This window comes from Eleutherodactylus coqui, chromosome 2, assembly GCF_035609145.1.
Source record: "Eleutherodactylus coqui strain aEleCoq1 chromosome 2, aEleCoq1.hap1, whole genome shotgun sequence".
NCBI lineage: Eukaryota > Metazoa > Chordata > Amphibia > Anura > Eleutherodactylidae > Eleutherodactylus > Eleutherodactylus coqui.
In genome coordinates, this window is record NC_089838.1 from 53,279,754 (window position 1) to 53,307,708 (window position 27,955).

Sequence of the window (27,955 nt, forward strand, 5' to 3'; positions counted from 1 at the left end):
TGTGTGATACTGTCGTCTGAGCCGTGTATCTAATCCTATCCTGTGTGATATTGTTGTCTGAGATGCTGTATCTAATCCTATCCTGTGTGATACTGTCGCCTGAGCCGTGTATCTAATCCTATCCTGTGTGATACTGTCGTCTGAGCTGCTGTATCTAATCCTATCCTGTGTGATATTGTCGTCTGAGCTGCTGTATCTAATCCTATCCTGTGTGATATTGTTGTCTGAGATGCTGTATCTAATCCTATCCTGTGTGATACTGTTGTCTGAGCTGCTGTATCTAATCCTATCCTGCGTGATATTGTCTGCTGAGCTGTGTTTCTAATCCTACCATGTGTGATACTGTCGTCTGAGACGTGTATCTAATCCTATCCTGTGTGATATTGTTGTCTGAGCCGTGTATCTAATCCTATCCTGTGTGATACTGTTGTCTGAGCTGTGTTTCTAATCCTATCCTGTGTGATATTGTATGCTGAGCTGTGTTTCTAATCCTACCATTTGTGATACTGTCGTCTGAGCCGTGTATCTAATCCTATCCTGTGTGATATTGTATGCTGAGCTGTGTTTCTAATCCTACCATGTGTGATACTGTTGTCTGAGCTGTGTTTCTAATCCTATCCTGTGTGATACTGTATGCTGAGCTGTGTTTCTAATCCTATCCTGTGTGATACTGTTGTCTGAGCCGTGTATCTAATCCTATCCTGTATGATACTGTTGTCTGAGCCGTGTATCTAATCCTATCCTGTGTGATACTGTTGTCTGAGCCGTGTATCTAATCCTATTCTGTGTGATACTGTTGTCTGAGCTGCTGTATCTAATCCTGTCCTGTGTGATATTGTCTGCTGAGCTGTGTTTCTAATCCTATCCTGTGTGATATTGAATGCTGAGCTGTGTTTCTAATCCTACCATGTGTGATACTGTCGCCTGAGCCGTGTATCTAATCCTATCCTGTGTGATACTGTCGTCTGAGCTGCTGTATCTAATCCTATCCTGTGTGATATTGTCATCTGAGCTGCTCTATCTAATCCTATCCTGTGTGATATTGTCTGCTGAGCTGCTGTATCTAATCCTAACGTGTGATATTGTCTGCTGAGCTGTTTCTAATCCTATCCTGTGTGATATTGTATGCTTAGCTGTGTTTCTAATCCTACCATGTGTGATACTGTCGCCTGAGCCGTGTATCTAATCCTATCCTGTGTGATACTGTCGTCTGAGCCGTGTATTTAATCCTATCCTGTGTGATACTGTCGTCTGAGCCGTGTATCTAATCCTATCCTGTGTGATATTGTTGTCTGAGATGCTGTATCTAATCCTATCCTGTGTGATACTGTTGTCTGAGCTGCTGTATCTAATCCTATCCTGCGTGATATTGTCTGCTGAGCTGTGTTTCTAATCCTACCATGTGTGATACTGTCGTCTGAGCCGTGTATCTAATCCTATCCTGTGTGATACTGTCTTCTGAGCCGTGTATCTAATCCTATCCTGTGTGATACTGTTGTCTGAGCTGTGTTTCTAATCCTATCCTGTGTGATATTGTATGCTGAGCTGTGTTTCTAATCCTACCATGTGTGATACTGTCGTCTGAGCCGTGTATCTAATCCTATCCTGTGTGATACTGTTGTCTGAGCCGTGTATCTAATCCTATCCTGTGTGATACTGTTGTCTGAGCCGTGTATCTAATCCTATCCTGTGTGATACTGTTGTCTGAGCCGTGTATCTAATCCTATTCTGTGTGATACTGTTGTCTGAGCAGTGTATCTAATCCTATCCTGTGTGATATTGTCTGCTGAGCTGTGTTTCTAATCCTACCATGTGTGATACTGTCATCTGAGACGTGTATCTAATCCTATCCTGTGTGATACTGTTGTCTGAGCCTTGTATCTAATCGTATCCTGTGTGATACTGTTGTATGAGCCGTGTATCTAATCCTATCCTGTGTGATACTGTTGTCTAAGCCGTGTATCTAATCCTATCCTGTGTGATACTGTCGTCTGAGCCTTGTATCTAATCCTTTCCTGTGTGATACTGTTCTTTGAGCCGTGTATCTAATCCTATCCTGTGTGATACTGTGGTCTGAGCCGTGTATCTAATCCTATCCTGTGTGATATTGTCTGCTGAGCTGTGTTTCTAATCCTATCCTGTGTGATATTGAATGCTGAGCTGTGTTTCTAATCCTACCATGTGTGATACTGTCGCCTGAGCCGTGTATCTAATCCTATCCTGTGTGATACTGTCGTCTGAGACGTGTATTTAATCCTATCCTGTATGATACTGTTCTCTGAGCCGTGTATCTAATCCTATTCTGTGTGATACTGTCGTCTGAGCCGTGTATCTAATCCTATCCTGTGTGATACTGTGGTCTGAGCCGTGTATCTAATCCTATCCTGTGTGATATTGTCTGCTGAGCTGTGTTTCTAATCCTATCCTGTGTGATATTGAATGCTGAGCTGTGTTTCTAATCCTACTATGTGTGATACTGTCGCCTGAGCCGTGTATCTAATCCTATCCTGTGTGATACTGTCGTCTGAGCTGCTGTATCTAATCCTATCCTGTGTGATATTGTCGTCTGAGCTGCTGTATCTAATCCTATCCTGTGTGATATTGTTGTCTGAGATGCTGTATCTAATCCTATCCTGTGTGATACTGTTGTCTGAGCTGCTGTATCTAATCCTATCCTGCGTGATATTGTCTGCTGAGCTGTGTTTCTAATCCTACCATGTGTGATACTGTCGTCTGAGCCGTGTATCTAATCCTATCCTGTGTGATATTGTTGTCTGAGCCGTGTATCTAATCCTATCCTGTGTGATACTGTTGTCTGAGCTGTGTTTCTAATCCTATCCTGTGTGATATTGTATGCTGAGCTGTGTTTCTAATCCTACCATTTGTGATACTGTCGTCTGAGCCGTGTATCTAATCCTATCCTGTGTGATATTGTTGTCTGAGCCGTGTATCTAATCCTATCCTGTGTGATACTGTCGTCTGAGCTGCTGTATCTAATCCTATCCTGTGTGATATTGTCGTCTGAGCTGCTGTATCTAATCCTATCATGTGTGATATTGTCTGCTGAGCTGTTTCTAATCCTATCCTGTGTGATATTGTATGCTGAGCTGTGTTTCTAATCCTATCCTGTGTGATACTGTTGTCTGAGCCGTGTATCTAATCCTATCCTGTGTGATACTGTTGTCTGAGCCGTGTATCTAATCCTATCCTGTGTGATACTGTTGTCTGAGCCGTGTATCTAATCCTATCCTGTGTGATACTGTTGTCTGAGCCGTGTATCTAATCCTATCCTGTGTGATACTATTGTCTGAGCCGTGTATCTAATCCTATCCTGTGTGATACTGTTGTCTGAGCCGTGTATCTAATCCTATCCTGTGTGATACTGTTGTCTGAGCCGTGTATCTAATCCTATCCTGTGTGATACTGTTGTCTGAGCCGTGTATTTAATCCTATCCTGTGTGATATTGTCTGCTGAGCTGGGTTTCTAATCCTACCATGTGTGATACTGTCATCTGAGACGTGTATCTAATCCTATCCTGTGTGATACTGTTGTCTGAGCCGTGTATCTAATCCTATCCTGTGTGATACTGTTGTCTGCGCCGTGTATCTAATCCTATCCTGTGTGATACTGTTGTCTGAGCCGTGTATCTAATCCTATCCTGTGTGATACTGTTGTCTGAGCCGTGTATCTAATCCTATCCTGTGTGATACTGTTGTCTGAGCCGTGTATCTAATCCTATCCTGTGTGATACTGTTGTCTGAGCCGTGTATCTAATCCTATCCTGTGTGATACTGTTGTCTGAGCCGTGTATCTAATCCTATCCTGTGTGATACTGTTGTCTGAGCCGTGTATCTAATCCTATGCTGTGTGATACTGTTGTCTGAGCCGTGTATCTAATCCTATCCTGTGTGATATTGTCTGCTGAGCTGTGTTTCTAATCCTATCCTGTGTGATATTGAATGCTGAGCTGTGTTTGTAATCCTACCATGTGTGATACTGTCGCCTGAGCCGTGTATCTAATCCTATCCTGTGTGATACTGTCGTCTGAGCTGCTGTATCTAATCCTATCCTGTGTGATATTGTCGTCTGAGCTGCTGTATCTAATCCTATCCTGTGTGATATTGTCTGCTGAGCTGCTGTATCTAATCCTATCATGTGTGATATTGTCTGCTGAGCTGTGTTTCTAATCCTATCCTGTGTGATATTGTCTGCTGAGCTGTGTTTCTGATCCTATCCTGTGTGATATTGTCTGCTGAGCTGTGTTTCTAATCCTATCCTGTGTGATATTGTCTGCTGAGCTGTTTTTCTAATCCTATCCTGTGTGATATTGTATGCTGAGCTGTGTTTCTAATCCTACCATGTGTGATACTGTCGCCTGAGCCGTGTATCTAATCCTATCCTGTGTGATACTGTTGTCTGAGCCGTGTATCTAATCCTATCCTGTGTGATACTGTTGTCTGAGCCGTGTATCTAATCCTATCCTGTGTGATACTGTTGTCTGAGCCGTGTATTTAATCCTATCCTGTGTGATATTGTCTGCTGAGCTGGGTTTCTAATCCTACCATGTGTGATACTGTCATCTGAGACGTGTATCTAATCCTATCCTGTGTGATACTGTTGTCTGAGCCGTGTATCTAATCCTATTCTGTGTGATACTGTTGTCTGAGCCGTGTATCTAATCCTATCCTGTGTGATACTGTTGTCTGAGCCGTGTATCTAATCCTATCCTGTGTGATACTGTTGTCTGAGCCGTGTATCTAATCCTATCCTGTGTGATACTGTTGTCTGAGCCGTGTATCTAATCCTATCCTGTGTGATACTGTTGTCTGAGCAGTGTATCTAATCCTATCCTGTGTGATATTGTCTGCTGAGCTGTGTTTCTAATCCTATCCTGTGTGATATTGTATGCTGAGCTGTGTTTCTAATCCTACCATGTGTGATACTGTCGTCTGAGCCGTGTATCTAATCCTATCCTGTGTGATATTGTTGTCTGAGCCGTGTATCTAATCCTATCCTGTGTGATACTGTTGTCTGAGCTGTGTTTCTAATCCTACCATGTGTAATACTGTTGTCTGAGCAGTGTATCTAATCCTATCCTGTGTGATATTGTCTGCTGAGCTGTGTTTCTAATCCTATCCTGTGTGATATTGTATGCTGAGCCGTGTTTCTAATCCTACCATGTGTGATACTGTCGTCTGAGCCGTGTATCTAATCCTATCCTGTGTGATACTGTTGTCTGAGCCGTGTATCTAATCTTATCCTGTGTGATACTGTTGTCTGAGCCGTGTATCTAATCCTATCCTGTGTGATACTGTTGTCTGAGCTGCTGTATCTAATCCTATCCTGTGTGATATTGTCTGCTGAGCTGTTTCTAATCCTATCCTGTGTGATATTGTATGCTGAGCTGTGTTTCTAATCCTACCATGTGTGATACTGTCGCCTGAGCCGTGTATCTAATCCTATCCTGTGTGATACTGTCGTCTGAGCTGCTGTATCTAATCCTATCCTGTGTGATATTGTCGTCTGAGCTGCTGTATCTAATCCTATCCTGTGTGATATTGTCTGCTGAGCTGCTGTATCCAATCCTATCCTGTGTGATATTGTCTGCTGAGCTGTTTCTAATCCTATCCTGTGTGATATTGTATGCTGAGCTGTGTTTCTAATCCTACCATGTGTGATACTGTCGCCTGAGCCGTGTATCTAATCCTATCCTGTGTGATACTGTCGTCTGAGCCGTTTATTTAATCCTATCCTGTGTGATACTGTCTTCTGAGCCGTGTATCTAATCCTATCCTGTGTGATATTGTTGTCTGAGCCGTGTATCTAATCCTATCCTGTGTGATACTGTTGTCTGAGCTGTGTTTCTAATCCTACCATGTGTGATACTGTTGTCTGAGCCGTGTATCTAATCCTATCCTGTGTAATATTGTCTGTTTAGCTGTGTATCTAATCCTATCATGAGTGAGCCTGTCTTCTGAACTGTGTATCTAACCCTGCTGTGTGTGATACTGTCTCCTGAGCTGTGTATCTAATACTGCCGTATGTAATACACTCTGTAGCCTATGGGCTATTTCATCAGTGTGACCACCTGATCTGTTCTGTACCCAGCTATGGGGACAAAGTTCACAGGGAGCAGGGATATTTGGCAGGTGCCTCAATGCTGGGACATTGGCCGCTATCTCTGTAGTCGGTAGGCCCTGTACTGGAGGATAAAAGGGCCACGCTCTGTACACAGTTATGTTTGCAGTGGTCACATGTGGTCATTCGTGGTTAAACATTGCGAGAATCGAGGATTTCTGTGACATCCCGGACACTGAGTAGCGCGGACGCATTTATACTGCTGCGAGGTAAGTCCGTGACCACGGCATCTTAGCTTCTATCTATTATAAGAACATTTGGGGGTAAAATGAAGAAAATATTGTAAGACTGCCATTATATACACACGGGCAACCAGAAGCAACAAAGTTGTGTAGATTGGTCTCCAACCCATTGATTTCCAGCTGCTGTGAAACTACAAGTCTCAGCATGTCCTATCTGCTGCGGAACCACAGATTGAAGACCATTGCACTAGTCCTTATTGCCTGTAGGGTGTCATTGTTGTTCCTATCTATAGGTTTATAATAGGGCTGTCACCTGCAGGCATAGTTGAGTACTGCACCTCTGCATAGATTGAGCATTAATCACTTAGGCCTCCTTCCCACGAACGGATTTACGCCGCGTAAATTCGCGGCAAAAATCCGCTGCATTGCACCCTGCTATTAGGTTCTATTGAACCTAATAGCACAATGCTCACGATGCGTAATTCCACCGCGGAATTACGCACCGCGATTTCTCCCGTCCTCACCCGCAGCATGCTCTATTTTCTGCGGGTGAGGACGGGCTGTACGCACTGACGGCTTCCATTGCAGTCAATGGAAGCCGTCCGTTCACGCTATCTCCCGCTGTAACCAGCGGGAGATAGCGTGAAAAAACGCTTTCCCGCCCACCGCCGCGCGTCATATGACGCCGTATGACGCGGCCGGCCGCGTCACGTGACACGGCCAGTGACGCGGCGGCGGTGGGCGGGGAAGCGTTTTCACGCTATCTCCCGCAGGTAAGTATAGGGGCTCTGGGGGGCGCCGTGACGGGCTTCACTGCGTAATATTACGCGGCGGAGCCCGTCACGCTCGTGGGAAGGAGGCCTAAAGGCTCCCACACACTTGCGTTTGCGTTTTTTGTTAACGCGATTGTCAATGGGACTTTCTAATGTTAAAAACGCAACGCAATGCACCAAAAACGCAAAATAGGCCAACATGTTCACCTTGAGTTGTTTATCGCCTGCTCCTTCTCCCCCTGTAGGCTAGGGACCGGAACTACAGCTGACAACAAGACACCCACAGAACAGCAATATGGCTGAGAAGATCAGGTACGGGGTGACGTATTGAATTTCCTAAATGTGGGGCAGCAGGTGGAAGGATACAGGTGAGATGTGGTGGGGTTGGATTATCTGTCCGTGCGCTGATACCTGAATCTGTTTGTATTGCAGCTTACCCGCTAAACTGATCAATGGCGGAATCGCTGGATTGGTGGGAGTCACCTGCGTATTTCCCATAGATCTTGCTAAGACCCGACTACAGAACCAGCAGGGACAGGGCATCTACAGGGGCATGTAAGTGATACCATCCTGAGTCTGGAAGTAAAAGTATGTGCACCCCCTAAACTTTTTATGTGAAACGAGTCAATGGTTAGACAGTTGGGATAACTTGGTGATGCAGCAACTGGTAGAACGATACAGTATTTACTAAAGAAACTTGTGGCTTTCTTTCATCCCATCTTTGTACTTAAACGTTTCCATTTTAACCCTTCCCTCCGCAGGATGGTAACTTATGTCTTGGCAGAGAAGCATTTTCCTCCCTGGGAGCTAAGCACACGCCTTCTGATGTGGGAGCCTGTTGGGCTGACAGCCAGACTTCTGTGAGAGCACTGATCCCCGCTGTTAACCCCTTACATACTGTGATCAGTGGTGATCACCGCATGTAAAGGGTTCACAGAGACAGCGCACTCCCTCTTTGACATCATCTGCTCTCCACTATGTAATCGTGAAGGCCGATGGATTGCCATGGCAACTGGAGGCCAGACAATGGTGTCCAGATCTGACATGGCCGATGAACGCTACTACTAGCAATAATACATTGCAGTACAGAAGTACTGCAATGTATTGTCAAAGAAATCATAGTTTCACAGGTTCAAATCACCTACACGGACATAAAAAATGTAAAACAATAAAAGATAAATGGTTAAAAAAACTGCATAGTGAAAAAACTTCTTTGTGCACTTCCTTTTATTGTTTAACACGTCCGCTCCCACCTACCCCCCCTCGTCCTTCCCCCGCACGTTTGGTATCGTTGCATTAGTAATGACCTGTTCAATAAATTGTTAAAAAATAAAATCGCTAAGAAATTGTGGCTAAATTTATTTTTTGTTCATTTTGCCTTCCAAAAACACGCAATAAAAATGATCAAAAAAGCTGTATGTACCCCAAAATGGTACCAATAAAAACTACAGCTCATCACACAAAAAACATACAGCCCTCAAAGAGCTCCATCCATGGAAAAAGTAAAAAGGATCTGGGACTTGGATGCAAAAATATATATATTTTTTTCCCAAAAAATACTTTTTTTTTATTGTGCAAAAGTGGAAAAACCTGAAAAAAGAAAATATAATTTTAGTATTGTTGTAATCGTACCAACCCGCAAAAAACACGTATCATGTCATTTAGGCCTCATGTGCACAGCCAAGTCGGACTTCGACTGCGAGATTCTCTCAGCGGGATGCGATCCGTGCCCCTGCATTGACCTCTCGCTTACCCATCCAGCGTCTTCTCTCTTTGCTCTGCCATGTGCTGGCTGGAGCACAGTCGCACATGCGCAGAGCAGAGGCGTCGCATCAGCGGTGATGTTTCTGTTCGAGCCTCTGCGAGGCTCGCACAGAAATAGTACATGCTGCAATTTTGTTACCGTGCAGATCAAAATTGCATCGGTCAGCGTACAATTGCGTGCGCGCATGTAATCCTATGGCAGCATGCAACGGCGAAAATTCCACGCGGAATCTCGCTGCGGCATTTCCATCCGTGGGCATTATGCTGTAAAAAAAAAAAAATTCCCTATGATTTAAAAAAATTAAATAAGTCCTACAATAAATTATTTGGACCCAAAAAATGGTGCCAATGAAAACTACAGCTCACCATGCAAAAAACAAGCCCTCTTACGGCCATGTCGATGCAAATAAAAAGGTTACAGCATATAGGCCGTGTCACTAAGGGGTTAACAAGGATACATATCTATCCTATCTAGGTACATCGGAATGACAAGGCACTTTGACTTAATTTGTAACTACCCATCATCATCGTTGTACTCCATACTAGACTTTCAAAGGTCTGCATCATAACACAAATGTCGCAACCAACTGCACCGTTGGTGCAAGAGTCTGCATGGAAAGTAGTACATCACTCCTGTAACTATGCATTCTTGCAGTGCATAACGCCATAGCAAGGTCCTTGTCATCCGCAGTACAAAAGGTCTACATACGATATCTGTACATAAATTCGCTTACTAAATCACTGTCATAATCCCTACATTACTGTCCTCATGGGCTCATCAAAGTCCCTACAGTGTGTACTCGACAAAGTCTCTGGTGTGTGACTACTTTGTCCTAGTCCCAGGTCCATGGCGTTGTCAGCATCTTCTGTGACCACGTCTTGTGCTGGAAGAGTGTCTTACTCTCCTTCCATGCAGTGCAAAGTCATCACTGTCATCTCCAGCCCCATCAGGTCAACAGGGTTGCCTGGTCTCTACCGCTCCTTATCTGCAGTGCTCCGGGACACTGCTCCAGCATGGGAATACGGCCATTATAGCCACTTTATGCAACCTCCGCCACTTTAAAAGTTCACCCTGCCTTAGCTGCTGCATCACACTGTTCACCTCTCTGAGCTGCATCACATGCTTGCGGTGCCGCTACTATCTCTTTTATAGGGTGCCTCAGGTCACCGCTGACATCATGGCAAGCGGAACCTCATCTTCTAGTGCTTCCACGTGCCTGAATTTGGCGCAGTTTTCTGCCCCTTTGTGGGCCTGTTTTCTGAAGCATGGCTTGGTCTCACTGCTCTGGCCACATCAGTAGCCAGATGGGACAGACTTAACTTACCCTTCGGTTCACTTGAGTAAGGGAGGAGTGGGTCAGCACTAACTTCTTCTACACAAATCCTAGGTAGATAACAACAAGCAGTGGACAGATAGAAGTGTGAATGCAGGGGTCAGGCCCCTTTAACCCCTTCATGATGTCTATTTTGTGCCTTAATGACCAAGTGATTTTGTTCGCGTTGATAGCCGTATGGGAGGTTGTTTTTTCTAGGCTGAGTTGTATATTTTAATGGCTGCACTCAGGGGTCCATCTAATGTGTTGTCTGACTTTTATTACTTTTTTTGGGGGAAAAGATGTTTTGGGGTTTTGTTTTAACAGCGATTACCATTCGGTAAAAACATGTTAACTTTCCTATTTGATCAGCACGATTTCTGCAAGTTTATAGAGCTTTTTTTTATTTTGTGCTGGCTTCGCATTTTTAAAGAAAATCCATTGAATCTGCATCATCGCATTATAAGACCCAGAACATTTTTATTTTCCCAGCAGCAGAGCTCTGTGAGTACTTGTTTTGTGCAGGAAGAGTTTAGTTTTTATTGGCAACATTTTGGGGTACAGGTGACTTTTGGATTGACTTTTAAGTTTTTTGGGAGGTAGACAAAAGAAAAATAGCAATTCTGACGTTACCTTTTTAAATCAATTTTTATGGCATTCACCGTGTGAGAAAAATAACAAAATATTTTAGTTGTTTGGGTTGTTATGAGCGCAGTAATAACGATAATGTGTTGCTTTTTAAAAAAAGAAAAATTGTATTTTATCTATTAAAAACAATTTTTTGTGGGAATAAAATGTGTTTTTATAAGCTGGATTTTTTTTTCTTTTAATTAGAATTTATTGAACTTTTTTTACACTATTTTTTTTTAGTGCCTGAAGGGAACCTGAAGATCTGATTGTTCTAAAACTAGGATAGTACACTGCACCACTTATGTAGTGCATTCTACTAAGCCTATTATAGCAGCATATTAGATTCTGCTGGAGTAGGGCCAATAGGCTGAGTTACTTGACAGACATGGAGGCCTTTGTCAGGCTTCTGGCTGTCATGGGAAACCACTTGGAACCTTGTGATCGCACTTCTGGGTGCTGATGGGTGACAGGAGGGGTCCCTTACCCCTGTCATCTGCTTACATGTTACAGTTGCTCTTATTTGTGGCATGTACGGGGTTAAATGACCAGAATCTGAGTTTTGTCCTCTACTGTCAGTAGTCAGTCGAGCCACTGCCTTAAATTGATGTGTATGCAGGTTTAGTGAGGTTAGTAAAAAGGTGTATTGCTGTCACGAAGTGGTTAAGGAACAGAATCTGAGAGTTCCTGTGACCAAACGCATAATTGGAACACCGCTGCCACAAAACTTGTCTTCACATTCCCAGTGTTCGCTCTAGTTCACGTCTTCTCTGACTTAGACTGGCAAACATACAATATTTCCTTTAGTGGAGTTTTAGCGTCTGCCCATCCTCCCTCCGCCTCCCGCTAATAATTCACATTCCACCGCATCCTAAATGTTATAAAATTTGTTTATTAAAGCGCCTGGTAACCGCACCCCTGCAGTGGGCTCTAACAATCACTCAGTGTCTTGAAGGTAAGGCTAATGTTTCTGCTTAAACATATTATCCCTGTTATCAAACATGTAGAAGTTCAGTGTGAGGAAGAGCAATGCAGAGTCTAGGTGCAGCACAGGAGGAGACCGGAACTGCAGGATGTGATCAGGCTAGAGCAGAAGGGCAGGTCAAGGGTACTAGTCTAGGCAATGAGAGGGGGAGAGAATGGTGGTAGACAGTAAGGAGGGAAGTATTGGTGAAGGTGCAGCAGAAGAGAAGTCTGGGAGATGGCATAGGAGGTTTGGATAAGGGCCATTTTACATGGGCCGATAAATCGTTCAGAGTCCCGCATCCAGCGGGAATCCAAACCGTTGAATGAGAATTTGTTGTTCATCGTTCAGTTTCTGCATGCAGAAAACGTAACGACTGATCGGCCTGTGTAAACAGGTAGTCAGTCAACTTTGAGCAACTGCCTCTTTTACTATCAATAAAGCGGGCCGGGTGGGTCGGAACGATCTCCGGCCTGCTCCGCCTCCATTCACTGAGCGATGCTTGTTGTTGTGTAACGATTATTGCTGGGACAACCTGTCGGGCATCTGCTCCCGACAGGTCATTATATGTAAAAGAGCCCTACGTGTAGGATGAGGGCAGACCAGAGGGTAGAAGTAGGGCAGTAGACCAAGATAATGGCAGGTGCAGCTCTGGAGAACTCCAATGGTGACAAGTTCTCCTGTGTCTGCGGTTGATTGCAATAAAGGGTATTTAAAGTGCATCTGTCACCTGCAAGCAGAGCGATGTGGCCATATACTCAGTATTACGTCCAGGAGCCAGTTATTTCACAGCTTTATTACATGTCCACAAGACCTAAGATATGAGTAGGATGCAGCTTGGGAGGAATCCATCAGAGAAGCTGCAGATGGTAGTTGCGGAGTATGTCCCTTTAAAGCCAAAACATGACTGAGAAATATTCGTGTCATATGTTCTATGCTGCTATTCCTGAGTGATAGTGACAAGGTGACGAGTATTCTAGGCTGTGGTCCTCAAGTCACTTGGCGAGGATACGTCCATCACCATTCGAGTGGCCGACAAAGGCGGAGCCGTGGTGGTGATGGACACCCGCTACTAGCATAAGGAATTGCTTTTGCAGTTGGCAGGTCGTGACACATATGAGCCTCTGGGCAGAGACCCTACATCTCGTGATTAAGACTGATTTGATGATGCTGTTGGATAATGGATTGACTTCAGGCATCATTGATCAAAAATTTTAATCTTTTCTTTATGTTGCTCATCCAATCACTCCGATAATCTATACATTACCTAAGATCCACAAGAATGTGGAACACCCCCCGGGACGTCCCATTGTTTCCGGTAGGGGCTCACTCTTGTGTAATCTTTCGCGTTTTCTGAACAGAGTGCTGAGGAGCTTTGTAATAGGGACAGCGTCGTATGTCAAGGACACTATGGATTTCCTATTGAGGATCAAGGAAATATCCGTGACTGATGAATCTATATTGGGGTCCTTTGACATCACGTCACTGTACACAATTATACAGCATGATAAAGGACTAGAGGCAGTTAATTATTTCTTGACAAGATCTGACTTTAGCAACAGGAAGAATCTATTTGTGCTGGCGTTGCTGGAGATGGTACTCAATAGCAGTTACTTTATATACGGTGAAACCCATTATAGGCAGTGCCGCGGCACGGCCATGGGTACTAATGTGGCAACGACGTATGCCAATTTGTTTATGGTATACGTCGAGGAATCTCAGCTCTATCTTTTCAGCCACTGGTGCAAGGTATGGACATGGGTCAGCTATATAGATGACATCTTTGTGATCTGGGATGGTACAGCGAATGAATTACAACTCTTCCATGAGATGAAAAATAACATCCTCCCACACCTCAAATTTACCTTGAAATACTCTACTGTACAGATCCAATTCCTAGATGTTCTGATCATTAAGGATGAAGGTCGACTTAAGACAGACCTATTTACCAAACAGACGGACAGGAATAGCCTTCTTGATTACAGCAACTACCATCCTCTGCGCATGCGTGACTCTCTACCATGGAATCAGCTTCTCAGGGTATGTCGTATCGTGACTGATGACAGGGTGGATAAGAGGCTTGAATAGATTTGTGCCAGGTTCAAGGCGCGTGGCTTTTCTGATCAACTTACCACAGCGTTATGCTCTAAAGCACGTCTGATTGAACGAGAGTCTCTTTTGGTTCCTGCTAAGCGAGCAGTTCCGTCTCATATCCCTTTTGTCTCGGATTTTGGTCCTGTGAGTAAATGGGTGGCTCAGATTATGAGGCTGCATTTGTCTATTTTCGCCAATTGCCATGATACAATTCCTGAATTTAAGGTACCCCCGATTGTGGCAAATCATAGAGAAAGAAACTTTAGGGATAAATTAGTACACACAGCACGTACTCCCAGGACACATACTAGACAGAATGTGCTGGCACCTTTGAAAGCAGGTAATTATCCCTGTCTCAATTGTGCCAGTTCCAATAATATGACTAGGGGCAATACCTTCACACACCCATGCACAGGTAAGAGATATTCCATCAAAAGGAGATTTTCCTGCACTACATCGTTTGTTATTTATGTCATTACTTGCCCTTGTAGATTATTATATGTGGGTGAAACGACGATGGAGTGCAGGAATCGGATCTCAAAGCATAAAAGCACAATCCATACAGGAAGAACGGATCTACCGGTTGCTAAGCATTTTGTGGCTAAACGGCATTCGGTGAGCCAACTGCGTTTCCAAATTTTTGACTCGGTTCCTGACAACCCGAGAGGAGATAGGGGGAGGAAGCTCAAGTTCATTGAATCCAAGTGGATCTTTGAGCTTGATTCCCTCCATCCACATGGATGGAATTTGGAGTATAACCCGCTTCCATTTGTATAAGCATCTTGGAGTGTATGTATTTCACTTTGTCCTGCATATTATTGTTTTTAACATTTTATTGGTTTATCCACAGATCTTGTGAACACAACTGAGATACGGGACATGGACAGTGGCTGATGTGTGTATATATAGACTCAATCAATATCTTCATATATATTGTGACGGGGAGTGATCAGGAGTCTCCCTATTCCTTTTTTTCTTTATTTGTGTATTAATTTGAATAAAGCTATTGAACCTTAAAAGGATTTTTAGTCCCACTAGTCTATGTCTGGTTATATAGACATATATACTTATTTACAATCATTTATTCGGGGAGGAGTTTAAGTATTCGAAACAGTAGGAGACCTGTGAGTATGATGTCCCCGTTACCATTTACTATTTACGCATGCGCCAATTTTCCCCTTTTACTGCTTTGACCTATTGGACTATTAAATTATCTATATGGGGCTCACTGTCGGCGCGTATGGCTTCCATGCATGTGCACTAAAGCCCTTTTTCCGCTTACTACAGTGTGGATGGGGATGGAGTTCCGGCCGCGATATCGTGAGAGCAATATGCTCCCGCACATGCACTGTGGAGTGCGGTGTCCTGATGCTATGGTGAGGAGAGTATTCCCTTCATGGTACCGCGAGAACAGCGAGTTCTCGCGAATGCGCAATATGGCGCATAGAAGCCGATTGACATGATAATTATTGAGTCCCTTTTTGGGATAACTCTATCAGCCACTACCAGTTTCGGTTCTCTCAGCTGTGCTCTATGGATTGGTGAGTGTTGCACCTGCTGTGGGAGTGATTTTTAATCTCAGTGCACGTTTGTAATTGGTGCATTTTTGTATTTATTGTGGGGCTGGTGGTATTCTATTCAGCTTGACAAGGACTCTGCATACAGTTGAAACGTTGCCTGTGTGTTCTCTTTTTATTGGGATCAATAAAGGAGCATCGACCATGATGCATTTTTAGAACTTTAAAGCGTTTAATTTCTAAATTATTTAAATTAAATTAGAGTGCTGCTCTGCTTTCTCTACTTTGGACTATTATAGTTTGTTATTACTGCCCAGCTACCTACAGATGCTAAATGGCGTACAGCGAGCTACCTAACGCCTCCATGTATTTGTCCGCAGGTTTGACTGCCTGATTAAGACGGTGCGCTCAGAAGGAGTTTTTGGAATGTACAGAGGTGAGAACTGAGAAACCTGCAAAGCAACGTTACTGGGAGGTCTGATTACACCACAAAATCCCAGGATGGCTGACAGAACTAACAACACGAACACATCTAGAGCATTCCTTGAATAGGAAAGCACAGGTGCATTACATGACAGTATGGTGCACCTGGGGTGCCCCAAAACATAGTAACATTGTAGGTTAGACTGAATGAAGACAATGTCCATCTAGTTCAGCCTGGATGTCAATTTTGTATTGTGGTCCCTGTAAGAGAGAGTGTAAACTTGAAACGTTGAAAAGTAGCACGTGAGAAGCAGAAATCCACTTTCTACGTCCCATGGGACCGCTGCTATGACTGAAGTAAGGAAAGCGTACTCTAAGTGACCTCCTTCTGCTATGATACATGCAGGGACCATGTTTGTGAACGGTGAAGCGTGGATTCAGTGCAGATACAATGCTGATTCCTAGTAAGAGTGCGACCCAATCAGAAGACCATGCAAATTTCAATGTGAACAAGTGGGTTGGAATGCCTCGTTGGACCTGTGCTCATTCCAGGGGCTCTCAACTCAGATCTCTTGCAGACAACAGTGGTGACTTTCTGGATAAGCAACCACTATCTTAGCAGATGGAGGCCACTTCCAGTACACTTTTCTTCAGTCATAGCATCGGTCCCACTTGACTTTAAGATATTCAGAAAGTGTATTTCTGCTTCTCGTATGCTACTCTTCAACTTTGCTGTTGACTTTTCTCTCTCTCTTATAAGGGTCACAACACACAATTGAAATCCATGTTCTGGGGCCCCCAGGATCCGTAACGCCATACCATTGTGCAGCACATCCATGCCTTACTATACAAGTTCGCTATTATTTCACTATAGGACACCAGTAGTGAGATATAGCGCTGGAGCCTGCTTTTCCCCTCCACTCTGTATAGTGCACTGTCTAGAATTCTCTCCTCCGCCTACAGGAGCCGCTGTGAATCTCACCCTGGTCACTCCAGAGAAGGCCATCAAACTGGCAGCCAATGACTTCTTTCGGAACAGTCTTTCCCAGGAGGGGTACGTTTTTCCTGTATTAGTCCATTTTAGGCAAAAACATTGTGACAAGCTGCATTTGAAGAGAATTGCTTTTCTAACCATTTAAGAGGTCACAGTGGGTAACTGAGCCTACAGGTCCTATATAGTCCATACATGAACAAGGTCCTGTGGGGTGCGCTGTAACATTTCCCTTTGTGTCTGATGAGGTTTTTATTGCAGGAAGGAGCTAACGCTGCTGCGGGAGATGTTGGCTGGTTGTGGTGCAGGAACCTGCCAGGTGATTGTAACGTCGCCCATGGAGATGCTAAAAATCCAGCTGCAGGATGCAGGACGTCTGGGTAATTGGGAGTATGAGGGGTCATAATGCCCTCCCATAATGCTGACTATACAAATTGACTGGAAATGCAAAAAGTTGAGTGGAGGCTCCGCTAAATGTTCAGTGGCCTGTTACCCATGAGTAATGCAGCCGTCAGCGCTATCTCTTCTTCAGGCTGACATGACATCAGTTAATTCCAGTATCACAGGGATTGTTCACGGCGTGAACTCGGGTTTCGTATGTGCAGTATCTCAGGGTGATGGTGTAACGACTGTGGATGTGGAACCACTGTGTCAACCTACTGGGTAGGTGATGATCCAATCCTGCACGGCTGACAGCAGACTCCAGTATGGGAAATAAGATACCAGATGTACAAACTCTGCATACTGATGAAAACTAGGGAAAGTATCTTGCCCTGAGCTCATAAAAGGGAAACCCCTGCCTATAAGCGGGGCTGGCGACCTGATAAGGATGACCCCACAGTCTTCCTCTAGGCACTGACTGACCCTGACAGGACAGAATACCTATATGACAAAAAGACAGAACAATACCGGGGAGTGCAGGAACAAAGGATGTGCAGGCGACAAGAATAAACAGAGAAGCAGCCTCACAAGGATAACAGACAGCAGGATACACCAACGGAGAAACAATAAAACACAGAACACGATTAGATAATATAACTGCAAGAGCAGCAGCCAAACATGGAGTTATGGACACAAATCTCATAACACTGAAGCACTGTCTGAAAGACCCAGGACTGCTATATAGGGCGGTGATTAGAAAAGGTGCATCAGCTGAGCAGGAGACCAAGAAGCAATTAACCCTGGGAGTGCTGGAAGAGAATAAATATAAGCTCAGTGAACAGGGAGAGCATGACGACGCCCATGTCTGTCAGACACATAGTAATATAGTAACATAGTTTGTAAGGCTGAATGAAGACAATGTCCATCTAGTCCAGCCTGTCTAGCCTCCTGTTTTGTTGATCCAGAGGAAGGCAAAAAACCCCAAGAGCAGAAGCCAATTAGCCCTTTTGGGGAAAAAATTCCATCCCGACTCCCTAATGGCAATCAGACTGTTCCCTGGATCAACCCCTAATAGTTCCTACCTGCCTGTATACCCGGATTAACAAATAATCTTAGATTTATAGCCTATAATATACTTCCTCTCCAGAAAGACATCAAGTCCCCTTTTAAACTCCTCTAAGGATTTTGCCATCACTACGTCCTCAGGCAGAGAGTTCCACAGTCTAACTGCTCTAACAGTAAAGAACCCCTTTCTATGTCGGTGATGAAATCTGTTTTCCTCTAAACGTAGCGGATGCCCTCTTGTTACCGTTGCAGTCCTGGGTATAAACAGATCCTGGGAGAGATCCTTGTATTGTCCCCTCATATACTTATACATGGTTATTTGGTCGCCTCTTAACCTTCTTTTTTCTAGAGTAAATAGTCCCAATTTGGATAGCCTCTCTGGGTATTCCAGTCCCGTCATTCCATGTATTAGTTTAGTTGCCCTTCTTTGAACCCCTTCCAATACCGTAACATCTTTCCTGAGCACCGGTGACCAGAACTGTGCGCAGTATTCCATGTGAGACCTGACAAGTGCCTTATATAACGGAAGGATAATGTTCTCGTCCTTCTCCCCTATATCTCTTTTAATGCATCCCAAAACTTTATTTGCCTTTGCAGCAGCTGATTGGCATTGGTTACTCCAGTTTAGTCTATAGTCCACTAGTACCCCCAGGTCTTTTTCCATATCACTTTTCCCTAGCGGTACCCCATTAAGCGAATATTGGTAACATCCATTCTTGCTGCCCATGTGCATAACCTTACATTTATCAACATTGAACTTCATTTGCCATTTTTCTGCCCAAACCCTGAGCTTATCTAGGTCCGTTTGTAGCCGCACATTGTCCTCCGTTGCATTAATTATACACAATAGCAGAAGGTTATGTCTGAACAGTGCACCTAAGTTTGCTGCAGTCAAATACAATGCCACAAGGTGGCAGTATTATGAGTTCTCACACATCCCTGTAGTCAATCTTCACTTCTTGCATGGATCTTACTCGTGGGTGGAGCCTTCCACAACTTTAACGCTCTTACTGTAAAGAGTGGTGAAATGTGAAAACAAAAAGGGGCAGATGGCGCTCAAAGACAATCCTTCATGTAGCAATCCAATCAATAGGTAGAACTGGAAAGGGGGTCACTTAGTTTACAAGGGAGGCCTAGGAGGACCTCGGTCGACTCCCCGTATCCAGAAATGCAGTTATCCATGTAGGAGGTCCAGAGGTAGAGGAATGCACAGTCAGATGACCATAAATGACAGGTATATATATTATAGGCAATCGTGGCCCAAAATAGAGTATCGGCAAGAAAGAAACCTCACCAAAACAGACAGAAATTGTGTGCTCTGGAATCCATTACTCCTGCAAATAGATGTGGGCGTGCATTCCAGCAAGATGAAACTCTGCTGATGCGATCCAAAGGCCGGAAGTGGCGATTGGATATGGAGGTGACGCGATAACTTCTTGTGAGGTTTCGCATGCCAAACCGCACGGTCCTAGCAACGGTAGTGCCCAAATAAGAACAAAGCATCTTGCACTAACAAGTGACATGTAGTATATAATTATATAGATCAATAACACGAATTAAAAGCATAATAAGGTTAAAAGTACAAAAATACATATAAAATCACATATTTCCTAAAAAAAAAAAAAACTATATAAAAGCAGACAGAATGAGGAAAAGGGATAATAGTACAAACAGAAGCGCACCCAACTTACTAATTTACTTAAAAGGGTTGTCTCGCGGCGAAAGCGTTTTTTTTTTTTCTTCTTCTTCAAATGGACCCCTGCATTATGCCCTGTGAAAAAGAAAGCATGTGTTAGTTTTTAAAAAGCACATTGCACTTACCTGCATCAGCGTTCTGCAGCTTCTTCATTTCTTCTTTTAAAGATGGCGCCGCTGGTCTTCTCCCACGGTGCACCGCGGGTCTTCCCATGGTGCACCGTGGATTTTCTTCTTCTGTCTTCCGTGTTCCACTGCCGATACAGCCACCTCATTGGCTGATCAGCACCACGTGACGGAGGCGGAGCTACGATGACGACGCGGTGAGCAGCTCTCCGGCACGAGCGGCCACATTCACCAGGCAGAAGACCGCACAGCGCAAGCTCGTCTAAAAACGCCAGAAGACAGCGAAATTAGACGGAGCCATGGAGACGTGGACGCTAGCAACGGAGCAGGTAAGTGAATAACTTCTCTGTGGCTCATATTTAATGCACGATGTATATTACAAAGTGCATTAATATGGCCATACCGAAGTGTATAACCCCACTTGCTGTCGCGAGACAACCCCTTTAAGGGATTATAAGAACATGGAGAGTAATACATTTATGATTCAAAAGTATTTTATTGCCCGTAGTTGGAAATACAGTACAGCAATAAAACAATTTACATTTCTGTCAGGGACGAGTCTGTCACGTCGCCTGACAATTTTGGTCATTCCCTGATATCCCGTGTGGACTTTTTAGGAAACAAGTACTATAAGTATAGCATAACAGTACAAAATATAACAATCGCATTCCCTGGGTCTTAAACACTGAACAACTCGTTTCTTTAGAAGGGAATTAAAGGTATATAAAGCAAACTCGAATCAATAAAGTTATGAATGGGTTTTGAAGTGTGTGAAAGGCCTAGATGGCCAGAAAGGTAGTAAAAGAAGGGAGAGAGTGGAGGAGGGATGGGTGAGAGGGGGGAGGGGAAAAGTAGGTCCATCTTGTCCGTGGTCCAAAATTCTGAAGTTCTGAAATTGTCCCGTTATTCGTTTCATTTTTGCCAGCGCGCCTCGTTGTTTTAATTTTTATATTGAGACTTTTATATTGAGACTGTCCTAACTGATTAGAGTGCCGCAGAGCCATCACGCAACCATGTTTCTAGTTCGGGTGATGCCCGGAACTGTAGCCATACTGCCCAGGTGTTATAGAATTTAGAATGCCTCATCTCATCTTTGGCGCACAACTCCTCCATCTGTTTCATGTTATCCATGGCCTCCAGCCACATCAAACGTGTTGGGGGGGGGGTCATGGATTTCCATTTTCTGGGGATTATTTGTCTCATTGCCATTAAAAAGAAGCGTAACAGAGAATTTTTGATATTAGACAGTGGTCCCAGTATTATCGATAGTAGGGCCATCTCAGGGGAAAAGACAACCGGGCTCTTGCAGGTGGCTATGTATAAGGCCTCTACCTCTCGCCACAGTGGTTGTATCTGTGAGCAGGACCACCAGAGGTGGACGAAGGTTCCCTGTTCATTGAGACACCTTCAGCAGAGATCCGGATACTGGGGGTAGACTCTGGCCAGTCCTACCGGGGTCTTGTACCATCTGGTCAGGATCTTGTAATTAAGCTCCTGGAGCTTACTGGAAGCGTTTAATTTGTGGGTCAGGGTGTATGCCTTCTCCCAAGCCTCAGTTGTTATTTCTATTCCTAGTTCCCTCTCCCAGGTCATTTCCAGAGGTCTGTTCCTGCCTGCCGTGTCTCGTTCTAGTAGTAGCTTGTATATTGAGGAGATGGTTATTGGGGGGGGCTGGGTTGGAAATGCAGATCTTTTCGAAAGCTCTAATTGCCCCTCCTAGTTGTTGTATGTTGCCCATAGATCTGATGTAATGGCACAACTGTAGGTATTGGTACCATGCTCCGGTCGGGGGGCCCCTTCCGTCTAGTATCTCTTGTAGGGTCTTCAACCTCGTGCCTATCATAATATCCCTAATTCTGGGGACCGACTCCGTTGTCCCTGTTAGTAGTGGGGTGCCTTTTGGGAGGTCTGGCGCGTCCGGGTTGCCCAATAGGGGAGTAAGTGGACCTGGAGATGTGATCAGTCCCGACCTTACGGCAGGGCCGACCCAGGTGCCGAGCAAGTTTTCTATGAAGGGGGAGAGTCCCATACCTCTGTATCTGTCCCTACCTGGGATCCATATGTATCCCTGTCCCCTGTATTGCGTGGAGTCTTGTTCCGCTTCCACCCATCTTTTGCGGTCCCTGCTGTGTAATAAGTCTAGCACGCATTTGGTCAGGGAGGCCTTGTGATATAATGCGAAGTTAGGAACTCCCATTCCTCTGCTCGTTTTGGGGCTTGTGAGGGCGCTCCAGTTTCTCCTGGGTCTATGGTTGCCCCAAATGAATCTCATGACTAAGCGTCTGCTAGGAATGTTTCAGTTAGTTTTATAGGGACTGTTTGGAAGATGTACAGGAACCTGAGGAGGGAGTTCATTTTAATTGTGTTTATCCTCCCGAACCATGATAGTGGAAGGGTTTTCCATCTAGTTAAGTCCTTCTCAAGGGCTGTAATCAGCGGCGTGTAGTTTGTTTCAAAAAGTTTCTCGGGGTCCGCTGTGATAACCGTCCCCAGGTACCTGAATCCATCCCTTTTCCAGACAAACGGGAACGCTGTTTGCATTGCCTCTACGTCTCTCTCAGTCAGTGTCACATTCAGTATTTCTGATTTGCTGAGGTTGACTTTAAAGTCTGACATACTGCTAAACAGCTCGAACTCTTTCATTATACATGGGAGGGCCACTCTGGGGTTAGTGACGTATATTAGCAGGTCGTCTGCATATAAGGCGACTTTATGTTCCCTCTGGCCTATCTGAACTCCCCGAATGTCCTTGTTGGCTCGCAGTGCGTTCGCCAGGGTTTCCATTATCAAAATGTAGAGGAAGGGAGACAGGGGACACCCTTGTCTGGTGCCATTGCTGATCTTAATTGGCTCAGACAGTTCTCCATTAACCCGCACACTTGCTGCCTGGCTGCTATACAGGGCCATTATTTTGCCTAAGAAACGCGGGCCTAAGCCTATCATCTGCAGAACAGCCTCAAGGAACCTCCAGTTTACCCTGTCGAATGCCTTTTCGGCATCCACAGATAGCAGGCAAAGCGGGTCCCCTGAGCGTTGCGCCCTCAACACCATGGCCAGTGTTCTGATCGTGCTGTCCCCTGCCTCCCTTCCCCGGGACAAATCCGACCTGGTCTCTATCTATTAATGATGGTATAAGTTAATCACCAGTCCCGATAACGTACATCTGATTTCCTCCCCTGCATCATGCCGGACGCCAGTCTCCAGCATGTGTAGTGAAGGCGGGGTTCCTCACTAGCCTGTCTCCGTCATCTCACAGAGACCAGAGTGCTACCCACGTGATCACTCTCACGTCGGTAGCATAGTTTCTATAAGAGGAACCCCGCCTTCACTACACATGCTGGAGACTGGCGTCCGGCATGATGCAGGGGAGGAAATCAGATGTACGTTATCGGGACTGGTGATTAAGGTATGCCGTCTATGTATTTATATGTGTGTTAGAAGAGGATTATTATAAGCTTGATAAAGGCGTCAGTTAGACGCAGAAACGCGTTGCTTTTAACGATTTACTTGTATTTGATTGTTATGTGGGGAATAAAAAGATTTGCTTTCTATTGAACTAAGGTTTCTTTAGAGGCTTATTCCCTTATCTACCCAAGGGCTAATGTTGTAGCGCAGCTATTAAGAAAGTTTCTTCTTTTTTTCTATTTATTATTTATTCCCCATATGTTTTTATTTTAAACTTTGGGGCATTTCTATAAGCTGCTGCTCTCCAGGAGAGTGTGGTGGAGTATTATTAGATACACAGAGATTTACTCTCCTGGATAAAACAAGAAGACCCTTCAGCAAAGAAACCTTAGAAAAGGTGAACTTCGATTCCCGGTGCAGACGGGACGCAAAAAGCTTTTTTGTTGCTCCGCCTGACACCTGGTAAGTAGAATCCCATATAATTATCTTTCTTCCTCTGGCTATGGCGCTCTCCCTAATTTTTTTTTTTTTTTTAATGATGGTATAAGGGGTCTCATGCGGGCTGCTAGCATGCCGGCATAGATTTTGGTGTCGATGTTCAGTAATGAAATGGGCCTATAGCTGCCACACGTCGAGGGGTCCTTTCCAGGTTTTGGTATGACTGTTATAGTGGCCCCAAGAGCTTGGGGGGGAATGGATGTTCAAGTGAAACGTCGTTGAAGGCGTCTAGCATTAGAGGGGCCAGTGCCTCACCGCACACCTTAAAAAAGCGTGGGGTAAAGCCATCCGGCCCAGGACTTTTACCAATCTTAAGAGTCTGAATTGTATCAGATATCTCTGACAGGGAGAAGTCCTCTTCCAGAGCGCTCCTTTCAGATATGGGGATACTTTTAGGGCCGTTTTGTTTTAGATAGGTGCCCTGCACTAAGTCTGCTTCCTCCGGAGTCTCTATGCGTTCTCACTGTAGATTATAGGGATCGTGGTAGTAGGAGTGGAAGCTGTCTAGAATCTCCCTATTGGTATGAACCTGTACCCCTTTTCGTGTCTGAATAGAGAAAACATATGTTAGTGGGGCCCTTGGGTTGAGGGCCCTAGCTAACCCTCTGCTACATTTATTTCCGTATTCATAGAAGTACCCTTTCGTCTTGTCTCTCTGACAGAGTGAGTTTTGGTCCAGGAGATGTAAAATCTGACTGCGGACCTCAGAAATTTCTGCTGCTCCCTAGTCGGAGGGTGACGTTTTGTTGGAAGACTCCAGGAGGCCCAATTTAGCGACTAATCCCTCTAAAGCTCTACTTCTCTCCCCTCTTAGGCGTGACCCGTGAGAGATGAAGATGCCCCTTAGCACGCATTTGAGCGCTTCCCATTTAATTGGGGCCGGGGTATCATCTGTCATGTGGTTGGCTTTAAACTGTTCTATTGCTTGCTGGATCTCCTGCAAACAAGCCCCATCGCCTAACAGATTGTCATTTAGTCTCCAGTTTTTGTTTAGCCTGTTTTTTTGACCCCCCTCTAGGGATCCCCAAACCGGAGCATGGTCCGACCATAGGAAAGGTCCGATGGAGCATTTAGGGTTTCTATCTAGGAGTCTGTGTGAGATGAATAAGTAATCTATTCTGTGATAGCTATTGTGTACTGGGGAGTGGTAGCTGTAATCCTTTTCTCTAGGGTGGAGTACCCGCCACATGTCTACTAACCTTAAACTCGTAAGTTCTCTCATAAGCCTTCGTGTTGCTGTGTGTGCAATATTGGACTTATCTCCCGTTGAGTCGAGACCAGGATTCATACCCATGTTGAAATCGCCCCCCAGGATTATGGCGGAGCCGTTTGCGAAGGACGCCAGGGCCCCCAGCATCCGGATCCCGAAGCGGACCTGTGTCTGATTAGGAAAATAAGCATTAGCAATAGTAACCACCTCTGAGCGCATCTGAATTTTCACAAACAGATAGCGTCCTTCAGGGTCAGCCTCCGATGAGAGAAGTTTGTGAGGAAGCTGTTTGTGGATGGCAATAGATGTGCCTCCAGCTTTTTTCTGTGGGTGTGGGCTGTGGTACCAGGTTGCGTAATGGCGGTGCTTGCAGCTAGGGATGTTTCCTGTATGGAAGTGAGTCTCCTGGAATAGGGCGATCATTACGTGTTGTCTGTGAAGGTGGTCTAGGATCTGACCTCTTTTGGCCGGCTTGTTTAGGCCCCTCACGTTGTAGGTGCCGAATGTGAGGTTAGCCATCATGTGATAGCTGTGGGAAATTTTCCTGTGACCGAGCGGACAAGAATTGGGGGGTAGGAGACAGTTGAGGGGTAGAAAGGAAAGCTGAGGTGAGGAGGAAAAATAGCAGTAGTTGACGGTATGAAGCAACCGTGTCGTGGTGTATCTGAGATTTTAGCGAATCGCCAGACGTCGCCCTTAATCGGGCGGCTTGTCACCCAGTAGGGAGAGTGGAAGCGCATCAAGGGTGCAGGAGCTCCCCCCCGCCCCGCCCCCTTTAAAACAACATACAACTAGAAGACCTATCCGAGGTCTCCTGTGGAGATAACAGTAATAGTAAACCCCGGGCACCGGCAACCCGGTAAAATTAGAGAACTCTAAGGTGGCAGGCCCCTTCGGATCCGGACCTCCCATGTATATAAGCGGTAAGGAACCGCAAGTCCCCGCGCGGGGCCTGCGCACCCCCCCCCTCCACCCCCAGCCGGAGGCAGAAAGGGGGGGGCCAGGAACAGACCCCGCGAACCAGCATGCTCAGGCGTCCGCCAATAGTCCTGCTTTCCAGGGCCCACGTTTCGTGGGATAAGCGCCACTGGCCCGCCAGGCCTGATAGTCACTCTTCAAGTGGCGTGATCTCTTCCCCTGCGGTTCTCTCGCTGTCTCCGTGGCTGAACAGTCTGCCACTGCTCTCTGGTGGATTGTGCTAGCAGACTGGTGGGAACCGGCCAGTCCGGGAGTGCTATTTGAGGCAGTTCAAATGTGCCTAGGAATTTAGGCAGGTCCCCCAGCGAGCGGAAAACTGCAGATTTGCCGCTTTTCCTGGCCGACAGCGAGAATGGGAATCCCCATCGATATTGAATTCCTTGATCTTTGAGGGCTGACAGGAGGGGTTGAAGGGCCTTTCGTAGCTGTAATGTGTGGCGGGCCAAGTCCTGCAATATGATGATGGTTTTTCCTGCATGCATCAGGAGGTCTGGCTTGTCTCTTGCTTTACGCATTATGGTATCTTTATCGCGGAAATAGTGGATCCTGCATGTAATATCCTTGGGGCGATTGGGGTCCACTGCTCTAGGGCCCAGCGCTCTGTGAATCCTGTGTATTTCGACAGGGCGATCGGGTGGTCTGTCCAGTATGCGCATGAAAAGCGATTGTGCCCATTGTTCGAGTTGATCCCCTTCTACCTCCTCGGGGAGGCCTCTGATACGCAAATTATTTCTCCGGCTTCTATTTTCTAAATCGTCTATGTGCATAGTAAGATTAGCAATCTGATCCGCTTGGGCCTGTATTGCTTGTTTATGTGATTCCAAAATTGCTGCCGTTTCACTCTGTACTTCCTCGACCTGAAGCAGCCTATGGCCAATCTGGTGTACCTCGGTATGTATGGACTCCAGGGCCTGTTTGTTAGAGGCTTCGAATTTAGCAAACAGCGCATTTAGATCATCTCTTGTGGGTATAGCCATAATGTGGGTTTTCCACGTGTCTTCCCCTGTATCATGTGGGGACATTGTTGGTAGCATCCTTCTTGCTTTCCTGGAAGACTCCACAATGTGATCTGTGGGAGACTGTGTAATGTCCCAGGGGGGACTACTACCCCCAGCATATATCTGGCTCTGTTGTGTGGTAGGGAGAAGGGCTGTGTGAGGCTGCTGTGCTGCAGGGCTGTTGCCCTGGGTACTCACTGTTGCCCTGCCATGGGCGCTGGGGGGGGGGGGGGGTCTTTAGGGCTGTTGCTGCTGCTGCCACTGCTGTTGGAGGTGGAGGGTCTCCCTCTACGTCTATGAAGCCTCCGGTTGTTGTTGCTGTGCGCGCTGCTTGTGTGGGAGCTGCTGGTGAGTCCTGCACGTGGCGCTCCGGCGCCATCTTGGGTCTGCCAGGAGCCGAGCACGGGGTATGAAGGAAGCGCTCTATGGGGCGGCCGCTACCCTCCTCCGCTGTAACTTCTGACCGTTCGGTCCTGCGCCTCCCCATCTCCTTCAGGGAGTATTTTCAGGGTGATCCGCTTGAATCTGCCGGTGCCCGGGTCCTCTGAACAGGTAAGCGCTGCGGGAGTTCTCTGAGCAGTGTCTCACTCCTCCATGCGCTGGCCACGCCCCCTCGTAATACATTTACTAGGAAGAGAATAAAATGGTGTTTATTTAGAAAAAAGGGGAGTGGGGAATGGAGACTGTCGGACGTAACCAGTTCAGGTGGGGCAAAAAGATAAAATGTTAAGTATAAACGTCCTAAGAAATTAATTTTTTATCGTTACATTCTTATTTTCATATAATTTTTAAATGGGATCATCAGGAAATAA

At 45.5% G+C, this 27,955-nt stretch overlaps 1 protein-coding gene across 2 annotated transcripts in view; it reads left to right on the forward strand.

The window, feature by feature from the left end:
- Positions 1–27,955, forward strand: part of SLC25A18 (solute carrier family 25 member 18) — a 57,723-nt gene that overhangs the window by 9,186 nt on the left and 20,582 nt on the right. For both annotated transcript variants that reach the window (XM_066590976.1, XM_066590977.1), the window contains 5 exons: positions 7,340–7,406; positions 7,527–7,649; positions 15,754–15,809; positions 16,760–16,850; positions 17,049–17,167. In XM_066590976.1, the coding sequence (XP_066447073.1) occupies positions 7,390–7,406; positions 7,527–7,649; positions 15,754–15,809; positions 16,760–16,850; positions 17,049–17,167 (406 nt within the window). In that variant the 5' untranslated portion in view covers positions 7,340–7,389. The remainder of the gene's footprint in view (positions 1–7,339; positions 7,407–7,526; positions 7,650–15,753; positions 15,810–16,759; positions 16,851–17,048; positions 17,168–27,955) is intronic.